Below are 25,039 nucleotides of genomic sequence, written 5' to 3'. Positions count from 1 at the left end.
GCAGCCCTCCAAACTACTCACTGCACTGTGAAGACCAGTAGAGGAGCAGTGGAGCTCCTGAGAACCTGATATTTCATGAGCATTCGAATGCGTGAACTCTTGATTTCCCACTGCTCTGTATCGTGCTTTAGTTACTGTGGTGCCAAAGAAGACAAAGATCCAGTTGAACCTTTCTCATCGATGTGACATATACAGGTAGATCTTCAGCTGTGTAACACCATGTGAACTCCTGATGCCTATCAGGGTGACCCTTACAGATTCACATCTAACTCGCTGATGTCCCAATTTCAGACAAAGTGGAGGTTTCAATACAAATCAGTATTTGCATAGAATAACAATCTTGAAGCTACCACCACTTAGGATGACCAGGAATGGCCCATCTCAAGCTGTGGTACCCATTCAGAAAACTTTGGAAGTTAGGCTGGCAAAAGCTGATTGGCCTTTAATAAAACCCACATATCTCTTCCAGCCTAGTCTGGAAAGCAAATAAAGTGGGGGGAAATTAACAAAGTAAATGAACATCTGAAGTTTAACCTAATTTTTAGTTGGTTTTAATTGAAGAGACAGTGGCAATACTGCCCAATCTCTTTCTTGGATGGCTTTCAAAATAATTAGGAGGTCTTTAAATTAAAAAAAAAAAAAAAAAAAAAAAAAAAGCAGCTGAGAATTGCTGTGCTGGAAAGCCTTCATCCCAGCAGAGAAATGTGCAACACTGGAGGCAGAAACTCAGAGCCATAGGGAGAACTGAAGCTTGAGCAACACAATGCAGAGGGCAAAGTGACAGAGGAACCATTATGAAACCCAGGTAAAAGGAGAGACCTTGAAAAAGAGAGCAGCTTTGTAATCCCCCCTACCCAAAATACAGAGGAGCAGCACTGAACGAGAGAGACAGACTTCTTCATATAATCAGGCATGATAAAGGACTTCCCATTAAAAAGCAATAAAGAACAATTAAGCCCTATGGGAAGGCGGAAGAAGCAGTAGGAACAGCAGAAGCCTCGATGGCAGGCAGCTGCCCCATGGAGACGTGGCGATAAAAGCAAGAGCCCATCCTGCAGGGGATCCTGCCCACCTGGACACCGCAACCTCTGCCGGGGTACATCACCCTACAGCAAGCCACAGCGCGGACAAGCGGGGGCTGTCAGCCACACGCAATGTGCTGGGTGTTGGTTCTCCGTGGGACTGGGGAGAGGTGGCAGCAGCTTGTGTGTGTGTATCTCGCGAAGGCTCTGTGTTTCTGCTGGGGGGGGAGGGGAGCAGCGTGCATCCCTAGTTGGGCAGGAGATTGGGCTTCGCGTGCGCATCCCCGGCCGGCGGTTAGTGCGGGGCTCTGCGTGTGCACGTGGATGTGCGTTGCACACACACCACCTGCCCGGGAGCTGCCGCGAGCCGTGCGCGCTCTGCTCCCCTTACCCGTGCCGTACGGAGGGGGTGTGCGAGTCGCCGGGCGGGGGGGAAGGGAGGGTCGGAAGGGTCCGGGATCTCCCCGCGTGCTCCGGCCGGGAGCGGCCGTGCCCCCCCGCCTCACCGCCGCCGCGCACAGCCGCAGACACGGGCGGCCGCCGGCAGCTCGCATGCAGCCGGGGATTACAGCGGGGCGAGGGCAGCGCGGGCTCGGCTTTTCTCGCCCCCCCGCCCTGCTTCCCTCCCGCTCCCCCCGCTCCGCCCGCCGGCCCCAGCAGCTCGCCGCGCCGCTCGCTCGGCAGCTTCGCGTCTCCGGGGGGTAGGAGGGAGATGCCTTCGCCGTGGTTTTTCCAACCCCAGCCCTCTCCGTGCCGGGGGGGGCGGTGATGTGGAGCCGAGAATGTAGAGCAAAGCCCTCCCCGGGAAGGAGCGACCAAAACAAACGTCTCGCCGTGGCTTTGGCGGCCGCGCAGTGCCCGGGGAAGCCCGAGCAGCCCCTGCCAGCACTGGGGAATCCCTCCTCCAGCCCCCGGCGGTGCCCCGGGCGCCCGCGGAGCAAGGTAAGCGGCAGGGCATCCCTCCTCCCGCCGAGGGCTGCGTTTTGCTTGTATTCTTTTGCATTTTTTTTATTTTTTCGTTGTTTTTTTTTTTTTTTTTTTTTTTTTAAGAACCCGAGTCATCCACGCCTCCCGAACAGCTGCGAGTTGCGAGGGAGGCGAGAGCTGCCCCCGCGGGATGCGTTCCCCCGGGCCGGGGGAAGTGCGGGGAGCCCCGGGGAGCCCCGGGCTGCGGAGCGGGGGGAGCTCGGCGGGGCCGCTCCGGAGCGCGGGTTCTCCCCGGCCGCTCGGGTCAGAGAGAGGATAACGTAGTCCTCACTCTGGAGCGCTTTGGAAAGCCTGCCTTGTGTTTTTGTTCCTTCGGCGCTGTTAAAGCAGTGGGAAATGGCATATCGTAGTATTCTGCCTCCTGCCGTGGGTGAGCTTTAAAGATAAAAGGCTCGTCGTTTGTTTCCAATGCTCTGGTGGAGCCGGGGAACCTGATGATAGAAACCCTCGGTGTTGTCAATGGATGGCTGTCATCTGAATTAACCCGAGTGCCGGGTGATTGAAAATCCCCTCTCCCAAAGCTGGAAATACGGGAGCACTGTGCTTGTCTAAAATATACCGGCATACATCCTCTCCATAGATACATCGCATGCTGTCATGGCTTTAAACACCCCAGCATCTTTATAACTGGGCATGTTCGCCACATGGCTCCTAAAAACCATTCAGTCTACCAGCATTTCAGTGGCTGTGTGAAGGTGGACTGTTGTATATCCCCAATGTATGGGCCACATTCATAGTTGGACTTCATTCAATTACATAATGATTAAGATATAAATAAGCAGTGTATGTGCAGTTTCTTGGACATTTTCATTCATCGCAGCTAAGGCCATCTATATAGGATTGCTGCCAAAATTGTCACTTTTTAAATGTTTGGATGAAAAAGGAAGTGTCAGTAGCATCAGGTGGAGGCAACAGTCCTAAGCAAACACACAGGCAGGCAAACCTTGCTGCTTAAAGGACACCTAAGAGAAAGATCTTAGTGACCCCATCCTGTAGCCCTGAATAGGCTGCTTTGGGAGAGAAAGACAAGCAGCAATGCTGGACAGGTTGGGGAGAGAGAAAAGCCTTATCTGCTAATATTTGGTTTTAAAAACAATAAGCTTGCTCAGCTGGCATGTTGTATCCAAGTTCGTGCAGAGCCTCAGGGCTGGGCTAGGTGTGAGGAGCTCAGAGTCTGACCTAGCTCAGTGCAGCCTTGTGCCAGGAAGTTGGTAGCGCTGCTTGGAGGTCTGCTTGTCTGCCATCACCCGAGGTGTGCTGTTAGAGCTCTGGAAGTCGTTGCCAGGGAGAGGAGATGCAGCACACGCAGAAAGTTTGTTGTGGGTCCTTAGTGCCGCTTCCTTTCATTCAAACAATTCCTGATGCACAGACCCCTAGCTCAGCCTTACTGCAACTTGCAGCTGCCTTTTTTAATATGGTGCTTCCACATGGAGCCCTCACCACAGCATGCACAGTGCTGTAACCTCCTTTCTCATCTGGACGTTGTCACGAAGCTCAGCAGGGTGGCCTCATTCAGACACACACAGGCAGGAAAAGTGAAAATAACTCCAGCTCAAGATGAAGGAGAAGCAATGTTTGGAGCAGCATGCTTCTTTCTTAGCATCTCCATTGGCTTCAGCATTTTGAAAGGCACTGTTGCCATAAGGATGCCACATCAGATATACTTATTTATTCATGCTCAGCCTTTTTTCCAAAGTGCAAGTTAATTGGCAAATTCTGGCTTGCCATTCAAGGCAAGGCGAGGAGTGGAGATTTGCAACAGCTTTCCTTTCAACGTTTGGGATTTTGCCATCAGCTTGCTACTGGGACTTTTAGAAGGAGATCTTGATCTTATGTGACTTCCTTGGGCTTCGTGTCCGTACATGTGCAGGTAAACTGTTCTTCAAGGCTCCGCTATATTTAAAGCTACCTGCTGGAGGACACTGCAGCCAGCTCTGGGCTCCGCATGTTGTCCTTACGTAAGCAGTGCTGGGGAGGGGCTGCCTGCTCCCCAGGCTGAGGGGCTGGGGGAGAGGGGGGTGTCAGCAGGCACAAGGTCTCTATGAAGCAGCAGCTGTGGGGCTGCAGTGCTGGAGGACCTGTCTGCAGACCCTTCCGGAGGGCTCTGCTGCCCGAGCACGGACCTGCTGCTCCCACAGGCAGCGTCGAGAGGGAAAGTCCAGAGCCAGAAAGAAAGCACTGAAAGTTGCGAGCTATTCCAGCTCAGCTTTGTCTGGGCAGACATACAGACGTTCTAAGAATTATTATTTTTTGAAATATATTTTGAGGGATTCTTGCATAGTACCTTCTAGGAATTTGATGTCTTGTATTTTGTAGTAAACCTTGGGGACATATGGTTTTAACTCACAGTTTAGCAAGTAGAAATGAATGTCTACTTCCTAACCATAATTTCAACTGTTAATCAAAATAAACTTTACGATTTTTAATTGCAGAGATCTCTTAAAGATGTACAGTAGTGTTTTGTTACACTGTGCAAACAAATTGATTGACACATCATAGCCTAACTTTATTCCTGTTGTAAGTGTAGTGTTCAGTAAATCCCAGAGTTACTCTTGCTATATGGAGAGGATTTGGAAGGAATTTCATTATTCTGACTTTTTCTTAAATGGTATATGGCTTTGGATATTACACTGTATGCTGTAATAAATAGACTGCTGTGGTGCTTGAATTCAATTCAAGTAGAATGTATCTATATTCAATCCTGTGATTAAATACTGTAAGTGAGCAGAGAAGCTGAATTCTGGTCTTTTATTGATCGGAACTTGAAAGTTTTTTTTTATCTCGGGCAGTTCTAGATGTAATGATAGTCCCAGATAGCTTTGTAAGTCACTAAATGCCATGAAAGATTTAGCTATAGTATGCATCAGTCAAGATACTTAAAATCTATTCTGCTTAAAGCTGTCTGTATTCTCTGTTAAAGAGGGAAGTACAGCAAAGGCTATTCTGCTTTTTGTGCATCCTCAAGCTCCTTACAGCGCACAAAGGAACTTCAGTCTTACATTGACATCTTCCTAGAGTTAGAGTTCACTTATTTACTGAGCAATACGTCATCACTTTCTTCCAAGGCTTGAGCGCTGGAGTGAACTAAGTAGTTGCATTGCTGCTTTTTTTCACCAGCACTAAAAATATGAAGACATTAGCTGTGTAATCAGTAAATAATGAATATTATTTGGAATGCGTTTGTTCATGGATTATGGTGACCGCAAGAAACTGTAATGGAAAAGTCTTAGGCCATTAAAATCTGTGGGGTTTTTAATTTTCTTGTTTTTAATGCAGGAAATCTATATTTAACCATAATGGCAGATCAGCTCTGACTTAGGTGTCTGGCTTCTATATTTTGTAGTTCCCCCTCTGGATGACTGTAAAGAGGAGTAGTAACATCACTGCTGGCAGCAGCAAGAATTAGAACCAACAGTCTATCTGATAATAAATAATATATGTCACATTGGCATAATGCAGCTCCGAGTATTAAGAATAGGCTGTGATAAGCAGCACTTGCCATCTTTACAAGGCGCAGTGGCTATCTACCATTTTGCCTCACGTAATACCATGATAGTAGGATCACAGTATATTGTGAAATTGTGCAAGGGCAAATGCAGTTGGAGTCTAAATGAAGGTGCCAAACAGATCTGTTATCACATGTGATGCAGGAGGATCCTCAGTGCTGGTCTCCCCGAGAAATCACGCTCTTACAAGATATTCTTTGTGCTGCCATTATATGTGGTTATTACCTATTAGGAAATAAGCATCAGCTCTTCAGGTAAAACTGTGTAACAAGGGAGTGAATGCAAAGCTGTACTGATAATTAACTGAACAAAGCTGAAACATAATCTTCTTTGATGACACTGGAGATGAGCTTCTCTCCCTGATTGCCTAACAAGTTAAGAAAGGGAAATCAATTATGGCAGTACAGTCCAAATACATTTACCTCAGAACATTAATAAGACATCTCAAGGCAGTTCATAAAACAGTTTTTTCCCAGCATCTGATCAATTGTTAACTTCTAGCTATATTTTAAATACATAAGCAAGCTTAACAACTCAAATTGAGTCCACAGCGCTGCTTTTCACAGACGTTTCAGTGGTGTCTTGCCTTCTTAAAGTGTGAGGTTTTGGTTCATCTGTGGAAGTTTATGAGCTTGTCTCAGCTGGCTGTACTCAGATGACTGACGAATCCTACCTTAAATTACTGCCATACGTTCAGTGTGAATTTGAATGTATCAGAGAGATCGTGGGACAGTTTGAGCAGAAAGTATTGGCAGGCTGCAGCAGCTGGAAAAATCCCGCTAGTGCATTTAAGCAGATGCAAAACAGTGAACTGGACTAATTAGCCTTGAAATAACAAAGCTACGAATGACACTATTGTACGTGCTCTTCCAGTGGTTGCTGCGATTAACAGCACGCGAAGTTGATCTTCCTTGACAGTAGTGCCATCTAGAAAGTCTCGCTTTCTAGAATGTTTCCATTTCGTGCTTTTTCTGCTCTCATTCTTGCTGACATACAGCAAACTTCTTCAGTGGGTAGGCCTTGTGATTGGATTTTGTACTTAGGACAAGCCTGCCTACCTATAGCTAGTCACTTCAATGCCCATTTAAGCAATTTGTTAAAGCAGTTGCAGTAGTGCTCAGAATCTTCTGCTCCCCTTGGAGTAAAGAAGGGATGAGATTGTTTGGCTGCTGATCTCCTTGCTGAACCAAAGATTTCTGGCTTTTGTTCAGTAGTTTTGTGGTTAGGCTACTTACATAGAAGTGGGAAAATGAGCTCTTATACCTTTCTCAGGTTAACATGTATTCGCCTCTCATAATGTGAGATTCCCTCCAGGCAAAGGGTTGCTTATACTATGCAGCTATGGATCCCTTTCTAATGCACCTCACTGGGAGGGTGTTTTCTGTCCACACTGCCATCCTGGGTCTTACTGGTAGCAACAGTAGCCTATGACATATGAACCAGACAATTAGGTAAATGGGTTGTTACCACCAACCACCTCCTCTAGGAGCATCAGACCTTGCTCAGTTTTTTTTTTGTTTTTTCTTTTTGAAGGGCTGTTCTTTATGTGTCTCCTATAAAAGGAGGCTTCCATTTGTCAAATATTATTCGGGGGAGTTGTCACCATTTTGATCCTGACTGTATACTGGGCCTGGATGGGAATTTAGAGTGCTTCCTTCTGACTGTGTCGATTCTGCTCTAGAGATTCCCGTATCTTTGAATGTCAGTCATTAGAAACCATGAATTAATGGCACTGATCAAGCAAATTTTTAAGGGGATGCTGTGAAAAAAAAATACATTTTGTCTTGAGAGAGGTAAATAAATACACTTATAGCAGCATTTAAATACAAATTTTTATTTGGTCTTAATTTCAGAATTACAGCAACTACCACTGTTGCATGGTACTGTGCATGATAGCAAGTGCTCGTTTGTTCTGTTCTTATTTCAGTTTAGGATGTAAAATATCAATACTCTTAGTGTCTTTTGCCCTTAATTTTGATGTTCTGCTTTCCAAAACTTACACTGTTCCACTCATGGTAAGACTAAAAAACACTATGAAATTGAAGTGACTTCTCTACAGATTTAAAGTCAAATTCCTAGAAACAGCACTCCCATAACCAGACCCCAAACCACCTATACTTTTTTTCAGTATGTAGAACCAAACCACCTTAGATAAAGGTCGGCTGTCGAAGTTCTGCTTTCTGGATGACCACCAGGCAGAACAAGGTGAGAAGTTGTCGCAGGCCTCATGTGACAACTTTCAGGACTAGATTGAATTTGTTTTGAGGCACTCTATAGGTTGAGCTGTGAAAATGTTGAAGGACTCTCCCAAATCAAGTCTGTGCTGACATTTGTCTTAATTTTTGATGATAAGAGCTTTTTTTTTTTTTTTTTTTTTTTTTTGTGTTGACTTGCTGATGTTATGACCTTGGGGACATGTTGGGACATTTTCACTTGCGTACAAATGAACTTGTCAAAATTGAGTCATCCAGAAATGCAAGCCTTGATTAATTGCTTCCAGATTCATTGCTTCTGTGAAGCACCTGAGATAGGAACATAGGCTGTAGTAGGGTCATTGGATTGAGACAAGCATCTCTTGAATAAATATGCCCTCCTCTCAGTGAAAACTTCAGGCATATCTCTTCCTATCTGTTGTTTAGGTAGATCATGGCCTACCATTTTTCAAGAAGGGATAAAATCTGATGCTTCTCAGTTTGTCTTGTTGCTTCAGACATTGTGTATATAGTATAATATTGTATACTGCATAATATTTTCCTACGTAGAAACCCAGAATAATAGTTCAGTACCTGACTGTGCAAACTTTTATTGGGGAGAACAAAAAGGCATCTGTGAAGTTTTCAGTGCTTTCAGTTAGCTGACAGCACTGTTATTGATAGGGAGCAATGGAAGATGGAATTTAACAGGAAGATACAAGATTCCAGGCTTTGAGTAGCCCTAAAATAGTTATTTTGGGACATCTGGTTACAACAGTGCCTCTTTGATAGAGCAACAGGAATGTTAAAAACCTCATCCATCATTTTTGTGCACGGCAGTGCAATTTGAAAAAAAATAAGCTAGTAAATAAATAAGTTGTGATTCAAAACTTTAACTTATTAATGTATTTAACTCATTACTGTATCTTGTATATATCATATCAGTACGTCCTCAAAGAATTGTATGGAAGCACTGATCAAAACTGTAGATCCAAAGGGCTAGCCAGGATATAAATACATAGTCTGACTTAGCCCTGAAGTGAGGATCTTACATAATCGCATTTCTGTAATATCTGGTTGTTTGAAATTAAAGAAAATGATCTGCCATTCGGCCTTGTACTGCTGTGTGACAGCTCATCCACTCTGAAATTTCCAGGGAAGGCTAAATATGCAGTGAAAGACAGCATCTTTGGCAAAAGCAATAACTTAGCTCTTAGCAACCAATTGTAAACATAAATAGTAAAGTGCGGCCATCACAGACAATTACACCCTCATCAAAAGATGCTCTAACATGTACTGCAATGGAAATGCAACTGTTTTTGTAAACTGAGCAGGAACACACCATAATTTTTTGATAAGAATCAGATAGCCACGCTTGTCAAAAGCGAAAATGGCAGAGTATTATTAATAAGGAAAAACAGAGGACTGGAGTTAGTCAGGAATAAAGACTGATGATGATCTTAATTCAGCACCGGGACAGACTGTGAAGCTATTACAGTATATCAGATGCTCTGAAACACAAGGAGGTCACTGAAATTCCTTTGCACTGCCTTCATGAGCATTTTTCATGCAGTGGGAGCAGAAACCAAAAGTCAAAAGAATCCATGAAAAGATGAGTTCTTCTAGTTAGTTAGCTGGATGGATGTATATGCGTGTGGTCCTGTGCTGGAAGAAAAAGTGTAGAATAAGGGTTCATGTGGTATATTTTAATTGTGATAACATCCATTCATCACTGATATGGTGTCTGAAAGCTCAGTACTTTCTCAACAGATTAAGGACACACTCAGATGGCCTGTTTTGTTCAGCATCACTTTCTGTCTGTGTTGGCTTTACAGGCAACTGAAGCTGAGCAATAGGTTGTCAAGTCATTCACTGTTCTTCTGAGACCTTAGTCCAGTAAGAAGGGGTGTTCCAAACCCTGCTCTCAGCTTCTGTGAGGTTCTGCTCAAAAAGAGCACTCGAGGCCCTAAGAATCTTGAGGTAAAATTGCACTGATTGCTGTCAAGTTTTCTGCATTTGGTTTAAAGTTGTCCACATCATCCTTAGTGGAGGCTAGAGCTCCTACAATGCTTTACTGGAGGACAGCTACAGTAAGTAATTAATGATATTAGTGTGTATTAAAATATCAGATAAATCAAAACTACCAAACTTCTGTGACTGCAAAATTTTACAAGTATATTATCAGTTATGCCCTCCCTCCTTTTCCTGTCTTCTGTCTCCTCACCTATTTCTGTCTGACTTTTCTTATACAAGGTCCTTAAGGAATATATAAAGCCTCTGAGCACAGTGCTCTTCATTAAGTTCAGCTCATCCATCTAAAAGACACTTCTGTGCTCAAGACAGTGAGAACAGGGAGCTACCAGACAGACTGATTTCAGTGATTTGAAAAGTTCATCTATAAAAGGCCCCATCTTTTTTGAACATTTCCTGCAGATCTCTGGGACTCATACAGCCAGTATGAAATTCTTCAGATGCCAAAAATAATTCATCCATGAGGTCTGTTATAAAATAGAAATAGTCATCCTTTTAGACCAGTTAGCCATACTAACACCCCAGAGTTTGTTAGCAGGGTTTAGTTTCCGAAAATCTTGCCTTCCATAACCCATAATCCAGTATAGATATAAGAAAAGCCCACAAAGCTAAAGCTGCAATTTCAAATTAGTTCAGGGAAGAACCCAGCTCTTTTAGCCTCTACCATGGCTCTGGTCATGGTCATGGTCTGGCACAAGCCACTGCTTGCAGAGAAACTCGATCACTGGGGGTGATGAGCTGAGGTTCCATCATTGCCCCTTCTGGCCACATGGCTTAAGTGGATTCATAGAATCATAGAATCACTCAGGTTGGAAAAGACCTTAAAGATCATTGAGTCCAACCACAACCTAACCATACTACCCCGAATCTAACAGCCCTCCACTAAATCATGTCCCTGAGCACTACATCCAAATGGTTTTTAAACACATCCAGGGATGGTGACTCAACCACCTCCCTGCGGAACCTATTCCAGTGCTTAACAACCCTTCCTGTAAAGAACCCTTCCTGATATCCAAGCTAAACTTACCCTGGTGCAACTTGAGGCCATTTCCCCTCATCTTGTCACCTGTCACCAGTGAGAAGAGGCCAACCCTGCTCTCGCTGTAAGCACATTTCAGATATTGGAAGAGAGCAGTAAGGTCTCCCCTCAGCCTCCTTTTCCCCACACTGAACAGCCCCAGTTCCTTCAGTCTCTCCTCACAGGCCATATTCTCCAAGTCCTTCACAAGCCTTGTTGCCCTTTTTTGGACCTGCTCCAGCACCTCAGTGTCCTTTTTGTACTGAGGTGCCCCAAACTGAACACAGTACTCGAGGTGAGGCCTCACCAATGTTGGGTACAGGGGCAGGATGACTTCCCTAGTCCTGCTCACCACACCATTCCTGATGAAAGCCAGGATGCTGTTGGCTGTCTTGGCTACCTGGGCACACTGCTGGCTCATATTCAGCCGACTGTCCATCAGTACACCAAGGTCCCCTTCCATCAGGCAGCTTTCCAGCCACTTCTCCCCAAGCCTGTAGGGCTGCCTGGGGTTCATGTGACCAAAACGCAGGACTCAAAGCTTGACCCGACTGAAACTCATAAAGTTTACCTTGGCCCATCGATCCAGCCACTCATCTGAAGGACTTGAACCCTAGTGCAGACACAGCTGTGGACTGTCAAAGCTCAACTTCCTTGCTGCACGTGCAAGCATATGCTCCTGCATATGGATGTGAATCTGAGAAATGCTTAGGATTACTGTCTGACATGATTCCTTGCACTTCTCTGCCTGCAGCTTATCAATTCTTAATTCTGTGTGATGTGACTCCTGTCAGGGTGGGAAATGGAAGTAATGATTACCTCATTTGATTTTTTTTTTCTTCAGAGCTTTAGCTATGATCTCAGCAATTTTTTAAAGACTGAATTTGAGGGAAAACACTATTAATTAAGATACCTCAGCTCACCATTAGGAAATTGCAACTCTTCATTTTTTGGAAACAAAGAACAGAAAATTGACAAATGTGATGAGGGAAGTCAGTGGTTAAGGAACAGTACTCCAGCCTTAAACAAAGCTACTGCCCATTACCTGACATCTCAGTTACACTGAACTTTTTAGAAGCATTAGCAAATTATTATTTTCCTCGTGCTGGAGCCAGGCTCTGTTTCCAGAGAAAACACACTCCTCTGCCTGGACGTGACTCTCTTTGGAGCAAGGTCATGGACATGTGGGTACAGCTTGGCCAGTGGGTGGAAAAGTCCCAGCGCTTGGGCCAGCTGGCATGGTGACCTGGGTCTGTGTGGTTAAACTCATGTAGACTCCAAAGCAGATGGCTGCATGCAGACTGCTGACTGAGAGCAGACCTTGAAGCATGCTGACTCTCCAGCCATCCTTGCAGATTATTTGGGAAAGTCCTAATTGCGCTGTGGCAGGCGGTGCCCTGGCCGTGCAATGGCACAGGCAACTGAGTTCCTCCGCCTGAGGGTTTCATCTGCTCCTGTGGATGTGCCCATCAAATGTGATAAAAATGCTAACGACTCTGAAAAGAAGCAACTGTTTCAATTTGAGCAGCCAAAATTATTGGGTACTTCAGGCATTACTGACCTTCATTTCTCCCTTATAAAGCAAGGGTAATAATAGGCTGATATTGATGTTGAGATGGTAAACTCTTGGATGCCTTGGAAGCTCTCAGGTAGGACAGTGAGAGCTCCCTGAGGGAAATACATCACTGTGCACACAGTGCTGGGTTCACAATAGGACGTGCTAAACAACATTAGAGGACAAACAGTGAATGAGAAAAATAGAGAGAAACAGTAAATAATTACCCATTCATGTAACGCTGAAAGGATTGGTGTGGGGGGAAATCACACCATTAAAGTCTGCATGCATATGGTGTGGGGGAAGAAATGTAACCTTCATTCTGGCTTTCCCTAGGTTCTGAGTAGTAGTCTTCACAGTTTTAACTTCTATTCACTGCAAAGATTTGGTTTTGATTTGGAAGAGTTTTACTCAATATTATTGGTATTTACCTGCAAAGTCATTTAATTAGTGCAAGGAAGGAAACTTAGTTTTACGGAGGGTTGCTCTTAGTGTGCATTTGTGGTTATGATTCATGTCCTTCTCTACTGAGTGCTGTGCAGCAGAATGGCTTTGCCTGCCGAGGGCTGGAAGCGTTTCTCACTTTGCCATGGTGGGAAAGGTGCACGGTGGATTTGCATGCAGCCAGAGGCATTAAACCAAAAAATATTTTAAAACCTTCCCAGGATAAAAATTGCAGTAACAGTAACTAAAAGCCAGAATAGTTATTTAATGAAGGGTTAAGGCAACTTTGATTGCATAGTTTTGTTAAAATTAAAGATCTGGTGATTTCTTGTGAAATTCATAATGTGGATTATAAAGTTAAATATGTTTTGCGGTTAAAGTAGAGGCTCTCAATTATACTTTTACTAAAGGTGCAGTTAGAGACAGGCTCTGTAGTTCAGGTTTGTTGGAAAAGCTGCACAGGAAGAAATTTAAAAAGTATATATTAGCAGAACGCAAAAGGAGGTGCGAAGAAATGTACTTAGGAAATAGACTAGATTTTTTTAAAGTCACATAGTCTATGGGTTGTATATGATGAAATGAGCTCTATAAAAAAGCAAAAATAGCCTTCATTTTTGAAGACTGCATTTGAGGAGAAGCTTTTTTATTTTTGATCTTTCAAAAGTTCTGTATGTCCTGACTGCGAGCATGTACCTTGGTATGTATCTATATACATAGCACCTTGGATCCAGTTTTCTGAACACAGACTAGATGGTGTTTCACTTCTGACTTCCATATGACCACAGTTAGCCAGGATTTTTAAAGCTTTTTTAGAAAAGCCAGACTTCTTCAAGTAGGAAGAGGCAACCGATAATTATACTGTCAGATGAGAAAATGCTTTATCAGCTCTAGACCGGCATTGATGACACTATACTTTTGCACTGTTAAACAAATTTGTGTGGTAACCACACTGCGTAAAAGCTAAAGCAATGTGTACTCTGCCTGTCTTCAGTTTTGTAATCAGAAAAGCAAAGGAGTGCTCAGTTAACCTAAGATTAATCACATCAACCGCTTGACTTCTGCTGTTTTACTCTGTATTGCTAATACTCGAGAACAGATATTAATAAGAAAAGAGAAGATATCTCTGAGATTCAAGAATGAATAAATAAGTGAAGCCTTGTAGAAATTGCCTGAAGACTTGACTGATTTCATGGAGAATGACAGAAGCTCTTTACGAATTTCTTTAATTCTTGTGTTTTGTTATGTAAGATGTCCTTAAAGGGAGAAACAGAATTGTGCCTTAAAGTCTGAAAACATTTTTTCATAAAAGGTTGTGAGTACTTCTTCTATGTAGAAATATCCTCTTACAGCTGCTTCGTGTTTATGTGATGGTCTCTGTCAGAAGGTGGATGAATGCATCACGGACCACCAGAAGATGCTTAAGTGACAAGACATGATAAAGATCTGAGTCCCCTCATCTATTAGGGCACATGAAGACAGTTGCTATGTTTTGACTCTGAATGAATTTCATTTATGGGGCTCATTGATGCTGCCCCATAGCTTTCAGTGCAGTGGCAGCAAGTCCCCGGGTGCATGGTTCTTGGAGTGTAGGAAGACACCTGAGCTGCAGCTCCAAAGTCCCCCCACCCCCTACACATCTTCTCTTTGCAACTAAGGCAACGAGGAGGAGGGTAAAATCAGAGAAAAAAACAGCCTAAGGGGAAGAAAGCTAAAAACACAGCAGAAAGGGATGCATATTATGTAATCCTACTGATGCCAAGGCTTTGGTTTTGATACAACATTTATCTTTGCAAGTGAACTTATCACAGTATTTTTTTTTATGAATGAAGGTAAATGTTACAGGCTTAAACCCTCGTGTAAATAGACAGAGAGGTGCACTTGGTAATCAAGAGAGATTTACATTGCAGTGCTGGAGGTAGACTGGCAGAAGGAAGAATCTTTTGGCCCTTATGTGTTTTAAGTAAGTTCAGCTTGACAGTGGAACTGCAAGCAGGGTAGTGGATAAGGATTGTTAGGCTGATGTGCTGCAAGATTCCATTAGTTGTTGCTAATTTCATATATATTTTTTTTAAAGAACAAAACCACAGCAAACCTATTTAGTTCACTGGTACAATCTGCTATCATTCTGCTTGTACAGCATCTAAGACTTTTGCTGTGCTTTAAATATGGGTGGCTACTTTGATTTAGTACTTTTTAGCTACTTTGAGTATAGAAATGGGGAGGGGGGGGGATGTTGTTATTCTTCTGACTTCATAAATTGAGCTGTAAATACATGCATTTTCTTGCTGCATTTCTGTGTTTTTGGCTGTTCCCAGTACAGAGGTTAACAACACAGAGCATTATGTTGTCCCGCTTCAATTTATAGGAGGGAGATGAGGTTCTTTTAATATCTGTATACCCAACGTGAGATTAAGAAAAAACGGTTCATATGTTAGTCCAACCAGTTTATTACAAAACCTAATCAGGGAGACGGGGAAGGGAAGGAGGGCGATAGAAAAGATAGGAAAGATGCAAGAATTGCATAAATCGGGGATAGTCACCAGCAGGATCCAGCAGCGGTCCCGTTGCACAGCGTTTTGAAGGTCCGAGGCAGACAAAGCGGGGGGGCGGGGAGCAGCAGCGCGGCCGGCCTTGGGCAGCAAGCAGGTAGACGAGGCAGTCGCGGAGCCAATCCTTGAGGAAGCAGCAGGCAGCAGGCACAGGAGAGTCTGTCAGCATGCAGGTGTCACTTCGTGAGGAGTCTGATAGTCAGGAATCCTATGTTCTTCTTCATGACGAATCTGTTGCCAGAAACCTCTCCTCGTGGTTTTCGGTTCCTCTTTTTATCCTCCTTCTTCTGCCTACGTGACAAGATGGGCCTTGAGCAAGAGTCATTGAGTACCCCCTGAGATGGCAGTCGTCCTGAGGTAAGTGCACACAAAGGAGCACTTCACAGCTATTTAGCTGCAGCTCATCTCGCTCTAGTTGCTCTTGGCCTTGTCCATCTGCATCCCCCAGACAAAGGATTTCACAACCCTTGCTCGGGACTTGTCTGGACTTCAACAAGTCCATCTGTGTCCCCAGCAAGCTTTGAGACACAGTCAGAATAATCTACATATGTACTTTACAGAAAACATATCTATATATGTAAATATTACTCCACTGGGAAACTTTCTAGGGAACTTTCCTTTTCCCTGATGTTTTCGGACTTGGAAGTCAGTTAATACCATTTCTCTGCTAATATCACACAGGGCTGAGCCTTACTATTAGTTTTTCTGTTTGTAGAGGATACCTTTTAAAGTTACTTATAACAAGGCCTAGCAATCTTAGTTTTATACTTGAAACTTTGTCAACCCTGTCATAAGTATGTAAATATCACATTGAAATAATTCTGTGATTTTTCCCGAGTACTTTTGGAAGAGGATTATTTTGGATCCTTATTGCTCTAATGAGGATCTGATCTTTGTGACCTTCTAATTTCCTTTCAGATTTTCACCTTCCTTTCATGGTGAGTTTGTACTCATTGGTTCTTGTACCATCACACTCCTTTAATAGAAACAGTCCTTTTCCCTTTCTGGTGTTTACTCCTGATGTATTTACAGATAACAATCCCTCTTATAACAACCTTCATACTTATTCTGCAAAGAGGATGAAATTCTTGTTGTCATCAAATACTTTTTTAAAGCTGCAATGATTGCACTTCAAAAGGAGAAGCAGACTGGTGAGCTGCTGAGTTGCAGAGAACGAGAGGACATCAATTCATGGAATTTCCTAAGGAGTTACCTTCCTGCTTTGTAAGAGAAGCCGATCAAAGCATTCTTAATATTCTTCCCTTTGGGCCATGATACCATTGCTAGGTTATTATTTAAGCACCGTGTCAGATAATCAACCTTAGTAGGAGTGGTGGGTGTGGGTGGGTTTCCTTCCTGTTTCATAATGGCTTTCCAGATTTGGTGATGAACAGCTGCACTTCTGAGTTCTTTGCAGCACTGTGTACAGTAAGTGCGGATTAACTTGAACATGACTAAAACTGAGATTACTGATGGCTGTCATGCAATCATGTCACTTTAGCAGCTTAACAGGTGAACGAGTGGGATAGAAAAGAGCCTTTCTGAGCCTTTCTAGTGGTTGGTGACCCTGCCAATGGCAGGGGGGTTGAAACGAGATGATCTTTGAGGTCCTTTTTAGTCCAGGCCATTCTACAGTTCTGTGATTCTATGATTCTATGATTCTGTGATGAGCTATGAAACAGCATGCACAAAGTCCTTGTCTGTGCAACCCATATTACTGTTCAATTAGGTTCCAAAGAGTTAGGATTCTTTAGACCAAATAGGTCGGGAAATCAGCAGTGTGTGGAGATATAACTTTTGACTTGCCAGGATGGAAATTATTTGGTGTGTAATTTTTGACCATGAAAAAATATGGTAAGTAAAGTTTTGGAGGTTGGAAAGGGAAGCAGTTTCATTCAGTTTCAGACTGCATCTCCCAAATTTGATTTTCAGTAAAAAAGAAGGGAGGCCCCACATCTTTTTTTTTTTTTCCTTACGGATATTCCTAAAGTCTTTCTAGTAGCCTACCTCACAAATTAATTGTTAAGTAATCACATTTAGCTGACATTGCTGTATCAGAAACTGATAGAACAAATTCTCTGTACAAACTCCTGGTTTTAACAAAAGCAAATTTCTGTTATTTTTTTTCTTTTCCTAAACATGGTGGTCTTACCCATGCCAGTTGTTCCAGTGGTTCTGTATACTACCACAAAGGAGTCTCACTGTAAAAAAGGCACATTGCCATCATTGTATTTTCATCTGCACATGAAAGTGTGGAAGGAGAAATAGTGAGCATTTGGGGGAATATTTTCTGCCCTGCAGTATTCTAATTTTTTGTCTTTTTCAGCTGCAGGAATGGATCAGTCCATCTGAAGAGGACTCTATCCAAACATTTGCAGTCTCCAAGCGCATTCTCCTAAAGACTGGCATTACACCTGCACCCTTTTCACAATGGCTGAGAAGGCTCCACCAGGGATCAACAAAAAGTCTTCAAGGTCGACCCTTTCCCTTCCTCCAGAACCAGTGGAGATCATTAGGAGCAAAGCTTGCTCACGGAGAGTTAAAATAAATGTAGGTGGGATAAACCATGAAGTGCTGTGGAGGACTTTGGACAGACTTCCAAGGACACGATTAGGAAAGCTCAGAGACTGCAATACTCATGAATCTCTGCTGGAAGTATGTGATGACTATAATCTAAATGAAAATGAGTATTTTTTTGATCGACACCCAGGGGCTTTCACTTCCATTTTGAATTTCTACAGGACAGGGAAACTACATATGATGGAAGAAATGTGTGCTCTTTCTTTTGGCCAGGAGCTTGATTACTGGGGGATTGATGAGATATATTTAGAGTCTTGCTGCCAGGCAAGATACCATCAAAAGAAAGAACAGATGAATGAGGAGCTGAGGAGAGAGGCAGAGACAATGCGAGAGAGAGAAGGGGAAGAGTTTGACAATACCTGCTGCCCAGAGAAGAGGAAGAAGCTCTGGGACTTGCTGGAGAAGCCCAACTCATCTGTGGCAGCAAAGGTAAGATAAACAGTATGTTTAATGCACAGAAGGAGAAAATTACGTCATCGCTCATGTGTCTGGCGTGTGTTTCACTAAAATATTTAGAGAAAAGAAGGATCTAAACATCTATGTACCATGAAGTAAATACACCCAAGTCTTTTCTAAAACCCACTGAAATCAGCAGAAGGATTCCTGTTGACTTCAGTTGATTTCAGGCAAATGCTGCATTTGTTGTATGTAAACAGAAACATCTGTGCAATTGTTAATGGACTTCACGTTAACTCTAAGATAAAAATGTGTCCAGAGGACACCAATTACTTCTTAGAAATGCACTTGGTTATGAGAAACATGTTCTATTAAGCCCACATTTATCCATGACAGTGTTGATATCTGTTTCATTACAGGCATTGCAATGTAATTGTAGATGTGATATCCATGACTCAAAAGGTGTGCTAGATGTTAAGATAATCAAAGAGCAGCATCAACAGCTGCTGTCTGTCATGGTTTTGTATTGGGCGAGGATTGCAGTGTTTTCTCTTATACTGTGTTTTATCAGTCAAGAGTTAATTTATTGAAGTATTAAAGCATAGGTATATAAGCACATGTATATGTATGTATACATATGTATGTATGTATATTTGTACATACAAATATATATATATTTTATATATATATACATACATAATATGCACGTTAGATAAATATATTCAGTCAGATGAGGAAACGTTCTCTTGAAGCCCTGTTCCAGTACTGCTGTCTTTAAACAGGCAAACCACTGAAAGTGACAAACAGTGGAAAAGTTTCCCTTTGCAGGACTGTGTACACACACAGTGAGATTTTGGTGCTGCTATTTAGAAGAGAGGTTGCCTTGCTTCTTCATGGACTTCATTGTTCGCTTTGTGACGTGGGGTACTGTTAAATGTGAGGAAAACTGTGGAAGCTTGTCTCCAGTTTGAACCACTCCAGACTAAAAACGTTCAGGATATAGGTGTTTGTGTTATGCTTAACTATGGCTTTGTTTTCTTATGTCATTAATTTTTTATTGGATGCAACTCCATTGGACTAAGGTAAGCATTAAAGTATGTTGGTGGAACGGACAAAAAACAGAGTCCTGGCAAGGATATTTTCTTGCAATAGCAGTTTCTTAGCATTGAGATGCAATACACAACATTTTTATTTCAGTTTTTCATCGTGGACTGCGTAACTGCTAAGCAAGAACTGATTTTTTTCAAAATTTCATTTATTCAGACAGAATATAAGGTTCATAACCAGATTAAAAGCTAATAGGAGAAGAAAAAAAAAAAGTGTGTATTCAGTATATTTTACAGTGTGATAAGAATACATTTTCTGCTGTGTAGATCCATATTCCAGGCCATATGTTCCTCTCCAGGAAGAGGAGCAGAGGGGAAGCAGATGGGCATAAGGTGTGCCAGGAAGGGTTCAGGGAGGCCGTGTTGCGCTCTGTGATCCCCTGGTACAAGTTAGCCTCCATCAGCACCCCCAGGGTTCCCTGACACAGCTGCTGCACAGCCTGCAGGAGTCAGGGACCAGCTTCTCAGGCCCACACTGTTTAGAAGACTCCTAAGGTGACCTGTAGCAGACCTCCCTCCTTCCCAGATGGCTGTAAGCATAAAATAAGAAGCAGCAGCATGGTGGTCATGAATCTGGCTTCTCACTGGTGAGCAAGGGGGGCTGAGCTCCTGATGGGGTCACAAAGCTGGAGGAAATTGTGCCTGAAGGGGGACATTCGCCCACCATGGAACAGCCACAGCTGCATCCTCACCATAAGTGCAGGCAGGCTTTGGGGGAGAGGAAATGGAGTGTGTATTTGTAGAACCTATTCTCATTTATTTATTTTGTTTTAAGATACAGAAGAAAGCTCAGGACTTCAGACATTAGTTTAATTAGTGCTTCCCTAAGACTGTTTTGAGTTAGGAGTCAGCACAGCAAGATGGAATTGATGAATAGAGCAAAACTAAAATAGTGATTGTTAGGTTCTTTGTCTGTGATTAACATTTAGCCACTCTTCTGGTTGGTAGATAAATGCAGAAATACAGGACAGTCAAACTTACATGAGCTACTGACCCAGCTCTTCATGGATCACCATTCCTCATCATGATTTTGCTGTTAGTCCAACTGAGCTTTTAAGAAAATTCCCCTTTGGTTGCTTAGGCCAGATTTGTCTTCTGGTTTTGAAACCAGAAATGAAAGTGGCTGTTTCTTTCTTTTCCCAAGATGATTAAATATGTATTGTTTACCTTTTTATTTCCCTTTTCCCTCATCTGCTTTGATTGAATGTTAATGTTCTACGCTTCCTTGCTACAGAGATTTTCACGTTGCACTTGTGTACATGTTGGAATGGATAACTGGCTTGCATTATTACAATTGCCTTCTGTCTAAGTTAATGCCATCTTATGTGATTCCTGTGACTCTAGCAGCTGGAAGTCACCCTGTTACATGCACTCCATTTCTCTTTCTGGCAATTCTCGGTCTATAAACACATGCATGAGCCAAAATGATAGTTACACCCGTGACATCTGAAGGAAGGCTGTAGAAGCTTGGCTGAATGATATGGTTACACAGCATAAAAGGAGAGCAAAAGCTGTCACAGCATATTCAGTCTTGTGGAACACAAACAAACAATCAGAGCTGCATGTAAACAAGATATGCTGGAGTCAGTCGGATGTGCTCTTTCTGGAGCCATTGCAGGCTGTGTGAGGCTCTGGCCACAGTTCTTATCTCAAGTGTCTGGATAATGTCATTTTCAGATTTCTCATGTATTATTTCATTATGTGGTAAATTGCTGGTTTGTCCCAAAACAGGAGGCTGAACTATTTTCCTTCCTCTGTAGGAGCAAAAACAACCAGCCCCCATCCTGTGAATCCTGTATTGGGCCATGACCTCTACATCCCAGGGACAAGGGCTTCTCTCCCCTAGTATCCCAATAGAGCATCTAGGAGGTCTGCTGGGCATAGAGAAGCATGTCTGGTTCAGGACTGAGATGGTTCCTAGGAAGGGAGAGATGCTGGCATTTTTAAACTGGAATGTTGGGAAGAAAGTAGGAAATATTACCATGGAGCCTAGAATTCAATGATAACTGTCTAACTTCTGATGAAACAGATGAAAATGGGGCAATGTACATAGCTGTATGAGAGGTGCCTGGCTTGTCATTCAGGTACTGTGTAGTGCCTAAGCAGTTGACAACAGCAGATTACTTTTTAATCTCTTTCATGTAAAAGATTAGGAATGTGAGGTGAACACTCATGTGTGGTTTGGATATGTGGGTGTGCCTTGTTACCTCTGGGATTCTGCTAAGATCCCTTCTGGGTCTGATCCAAAGCTTACTGAATTAAGGAGGAGTCCCAGTTTGGAGTGGGTATCATAAATTGTGCTTCTGTAAAGGTCAGTGAAGGCTTGCCATTGACTTCACTTACAGCAAGATGAAACACAGCAAGATTGGAGCATAGAAACAGATGTTATTTTACAGAATTTATGACAACAAATGGGAAATAATGGCTATGTGTGGCAAGTAATGAAAGCTGTAGATAGTAAGAAAGTAAGAAAGGAGCATTATAGATAAAATTCTGTTGTTCAACACAGGTACACTTTACTGTGTGAGTTTTTTATTTTAGTAGGTGTGAGCATGCACTTCATCTCCATCAAGAGTTTCCTCTAGGTATGGCAATTCTCACATAATCCTCTCTCCAGCAAAGCCTTCCATGATTTCAGTAGAACTTTTGAGCAGGAAAGGCAAGATTTGTCTCTATTTTCCTGCATTCTCATTCATAAGCTTTTCAAGCAGGATTAAGAAAGAGTTTTGTGAGAGTCTGGCATTTGCCTGCAGAGTAGCGCCTGAGATTTTTGACCACTGTGCAACAAGTATTTTGTGAAAACTGAAGAAGGTTATCTTACCTATTTGTAGTGCAGCAAAAAGAAAACAAAAGCATATTCTGAGACATTAAGGCAAAGAAATCTGAAGTGGAATAGGCTCTCTCCCTCCCAAGGTCCATGGTACATCCATTTTTCTTCACCAGTGTCTTAAGCACCGTGGAGATTTTCTTTGGGAAGTTAGAAAAAAAAAAGAACGACCCATAACTTTGTCTTTTAGTTACAGCTACTAGGCATAAAAGAGCTTCCTTAGAGAAGAAGCAGCTCTGAACAATCCGTCTGTAGTCTGAAAGTACTCAAGAGACACCAGAATGAGTATTGATTTAAGTTGGGTGTGAGCTGACCTCAGTTGAATTGCATAGGTGGGTACAGTTCAGCACCTGGCTGAACTGGGATATTAAGGATCAATCTAGCTGAGGTCAAGTCTTTTCAATGATGTATGTATCATAGTAGTCTGTTCAGCTTACTTAAGATCCAGAGGGCTTTACTTCGGAGCAACTGTGAATGATCAGAGGGCTGGAGCACCTCTTCTATGAGGAAAGTTTGAGGGAACTGGGATTGTTTAGCTTAGAGAAGAGGAGGCTCCAGGGAGACCGGATTGTGGCCTTCCAGTACTTGAAGGGAGCATTGAACAGGAAGGGGAACGGCTGTTCATGAGGTTGTATAGCAGTAGGACAAGGGGAATGGTTTTAAACTGAGACAGGGGAGGTTTAGTTTAGATATTAGGAGGTTGCATTTCCCCCTGAGGGTGGTGACACACAGGAACAGGTTGCCCAAGGAGGATGTGGATGCCCCATCTGTGGAGGCATTCAAGGCCAGGCTGGATGTGGCTCTGGGCAGCCTGGTGTGGTGGTTGGCAACCTTGCACACGGCAGGGGGATTGAAACTAGATGATCATTGTGGTCCTTTTCAACCCAAGGCCATTCTATGATTCTATGATGATTCTACACGTACTGCTTCACAGTGTTAGCACATGAACTCCTATTTCCATTCTTCTTTGTAGAATTCAAGAGCTTGATTCTTTTCTCACGTTTGTTTTATATCAAATCCTAAAATAAGTAAATATTAAATAAATCCTAAATAAATATGGAATGTATAAAGTGCAGATGAGATACTATGAATATAGTTAGCGAGGTCAGAAATATGTAGAATATCTAGGAAAAGTACGGAGCTTATTTCCGCCTAGAGATATTTGACACTGTCTCAATCATCTTTCACTATCAGATGTATATGCAGGAGTATTTTAAATTACTTGCAGTGGGATTATCGATAAGTAACAGTATCATTTTCCTTTTTCCTATGTTTCAGTATTTTCTATCACAGTTTGGCCCTTTGAATATAACTGCAGAGTAATTGCTTGGGATTGACTCTACAGATCTTTCATGTGCAAGTAATTCTTTCTTAAAACTCAGTATGAATATTAACTGATCAAATACAAAAGGTTGTATAAATAAGTTAAGTCATTAAAAAAATTACTAGTCAGTCACACTCTTAGCCCTGATTTTCACCTAACCCCTGTTGATGTACATACAAGAAGGGAAAAATATTGGCAGTTGTACCTCTGCGGCATGGGGTTTACCTTCTTTAAAGTTATGTGAAAAATGGTGGGATTTAAAGTTTATTCTGTTTCTCCCTCTGTATGGCTCATTTGTGCTTACTTTACGATGTTTTATTTACTTATTTATTTACTCTATATTGCTGGCTGTAGCAAGTATTCCTCCTTTGTGAAAAGCACAATAATTTATCAGCTAACTAGTGAATTGCATTGTGGACTGCAGAAGGTGTAATTATCCTAAGCCTGACTGGAAATAGTGAGGAGTTTGTGTGCTGCATTTAGTAACTAACACTCTATGAATAAATAAACAAACAAATAAATAAATTTTATTTATAATGTAAATTACATTTATAAAATATACGTATATATATATTTGTTTGGATTTAATTGAAAATAAGAAGAAGCATTAAGTAGAGAGGATTCAGGCCACTGACATTTATTTGGCTGCCTCATGCCTTATGTCTCAGCTTGTCACACTGACTTGTTGAGGGAGGGCACTCCCAATATATGTCTGGGACCTGATTCTTATTTTCCATGACTGTTTTATCTGTATTTTGCACCAGCTCTTATTCCTATTCAGACATTTTAGAGCAGCTTAAGAATGATCTTGGGATAACAGAGAATTAGCAGAGTCATTATGTGACTTCAGAACAGAGCCAAGTGCCATAGAAAACATTTCTGCATTCCATTGCAGCTCCTTACAAATTAACTCCTAGTCCATCTTGCTGAGTTCACTCAGGGGCAGACCCAAATGAAGGGCACACTACTGGTCTTTTTAGGTTGATGAACAAATCAAAAATGCTCAGAGGACCTCAGGAAAACTTTAAACCGGTTGGATGAATTGCAAAGTGTTACCACACATGAGAAGAGTCTGTTCATGGGTGAATGTCTGCACTGAGTATATAAGATAGTGTTCAAAAGAAAGGAATATATTTTCTTATGTTTGCATTCTTTGTTTTGTGAACAAAACACTTTTTCTGCATATGTCCTTTTTTTTTGCTTTAGATGAAAATGTTTCTTTTCATCTAGATTTTGCTGTGTTTCTCTTCTTTGACAGCTCATATTTTATGTGCTTTCCAGTGTATTTGAAGACCAAGGTTGATGATGGCAGAGAATTAAGACTGTCACTTTTAGAGCGTGAGGAGTAGCTTTTGTACTACTATAATTCCCACAAGTATTTATATTGTATGCCTCATAGCATGATAGCATTTGCTGAAGAGGAGTGGTACTTTCTAGCTGACATGTAGGTTGAACTTCTATTTGACTTCTGGTTTCAATTTATTTTATGGGGACCCTGTTTT

General features: G+C 42.4%; 1 protein-coding gene across 2 annotated transcripts in view; it reads left to right on the top strand.

The window, feature by feature from the left end:
* Positions 1–913: 913 nt before the first annotated feature.
* Positions 914–25,039, top strand: part of KCNB2 (potassium voltage-gated channel subfamily B member 2) — a 194,319-nt gene continuing 170,193 nt past the window's right edge. Inside the window, exons 1-2 of one of the 2 annotated variants that reach the window (XM_042840068.1) lie at positions 914–1,209; positions 17,631–18,313. In XM_042840068.1, the coding sequence (XP_042696002.1) occupies positions 17,735–18,313 (579 nt within the window). In that variant the 5' untranslated portion in view covers positions 914–1,209; positions 17,631–17,734. Of the gene's footprint in view, positions 1,210–1,685; positions 1,965–17,630; positions 18,314–25,039 lie in introns of those variants that run through there. The other variant, XM_042840067.1, reaches the window with a different exon arrangement.

Source organism: Centrocercus urophasianus, unplaced genomic scaffold, assembly GCF_019232065.1.
Source record: "Centrocercus urophasianus isolate 14NV4802_14NV808 unplaced genomic scaffold, USGS_Curo_1.0 seq_11, whole genome shotgun sequence".
Classification (NCBI taxonomy): Eukaryota; Metazoa; Chordata; class Aves; order Galliformes; family Phasianidae; genus Centrocercus; species Centrocercus urophasianus.
The sequence above is the reverse complement of the archived record's forward strand: the minus strand, read 5'-3'. Positions and strand labels throughout refer to the sequence as shown.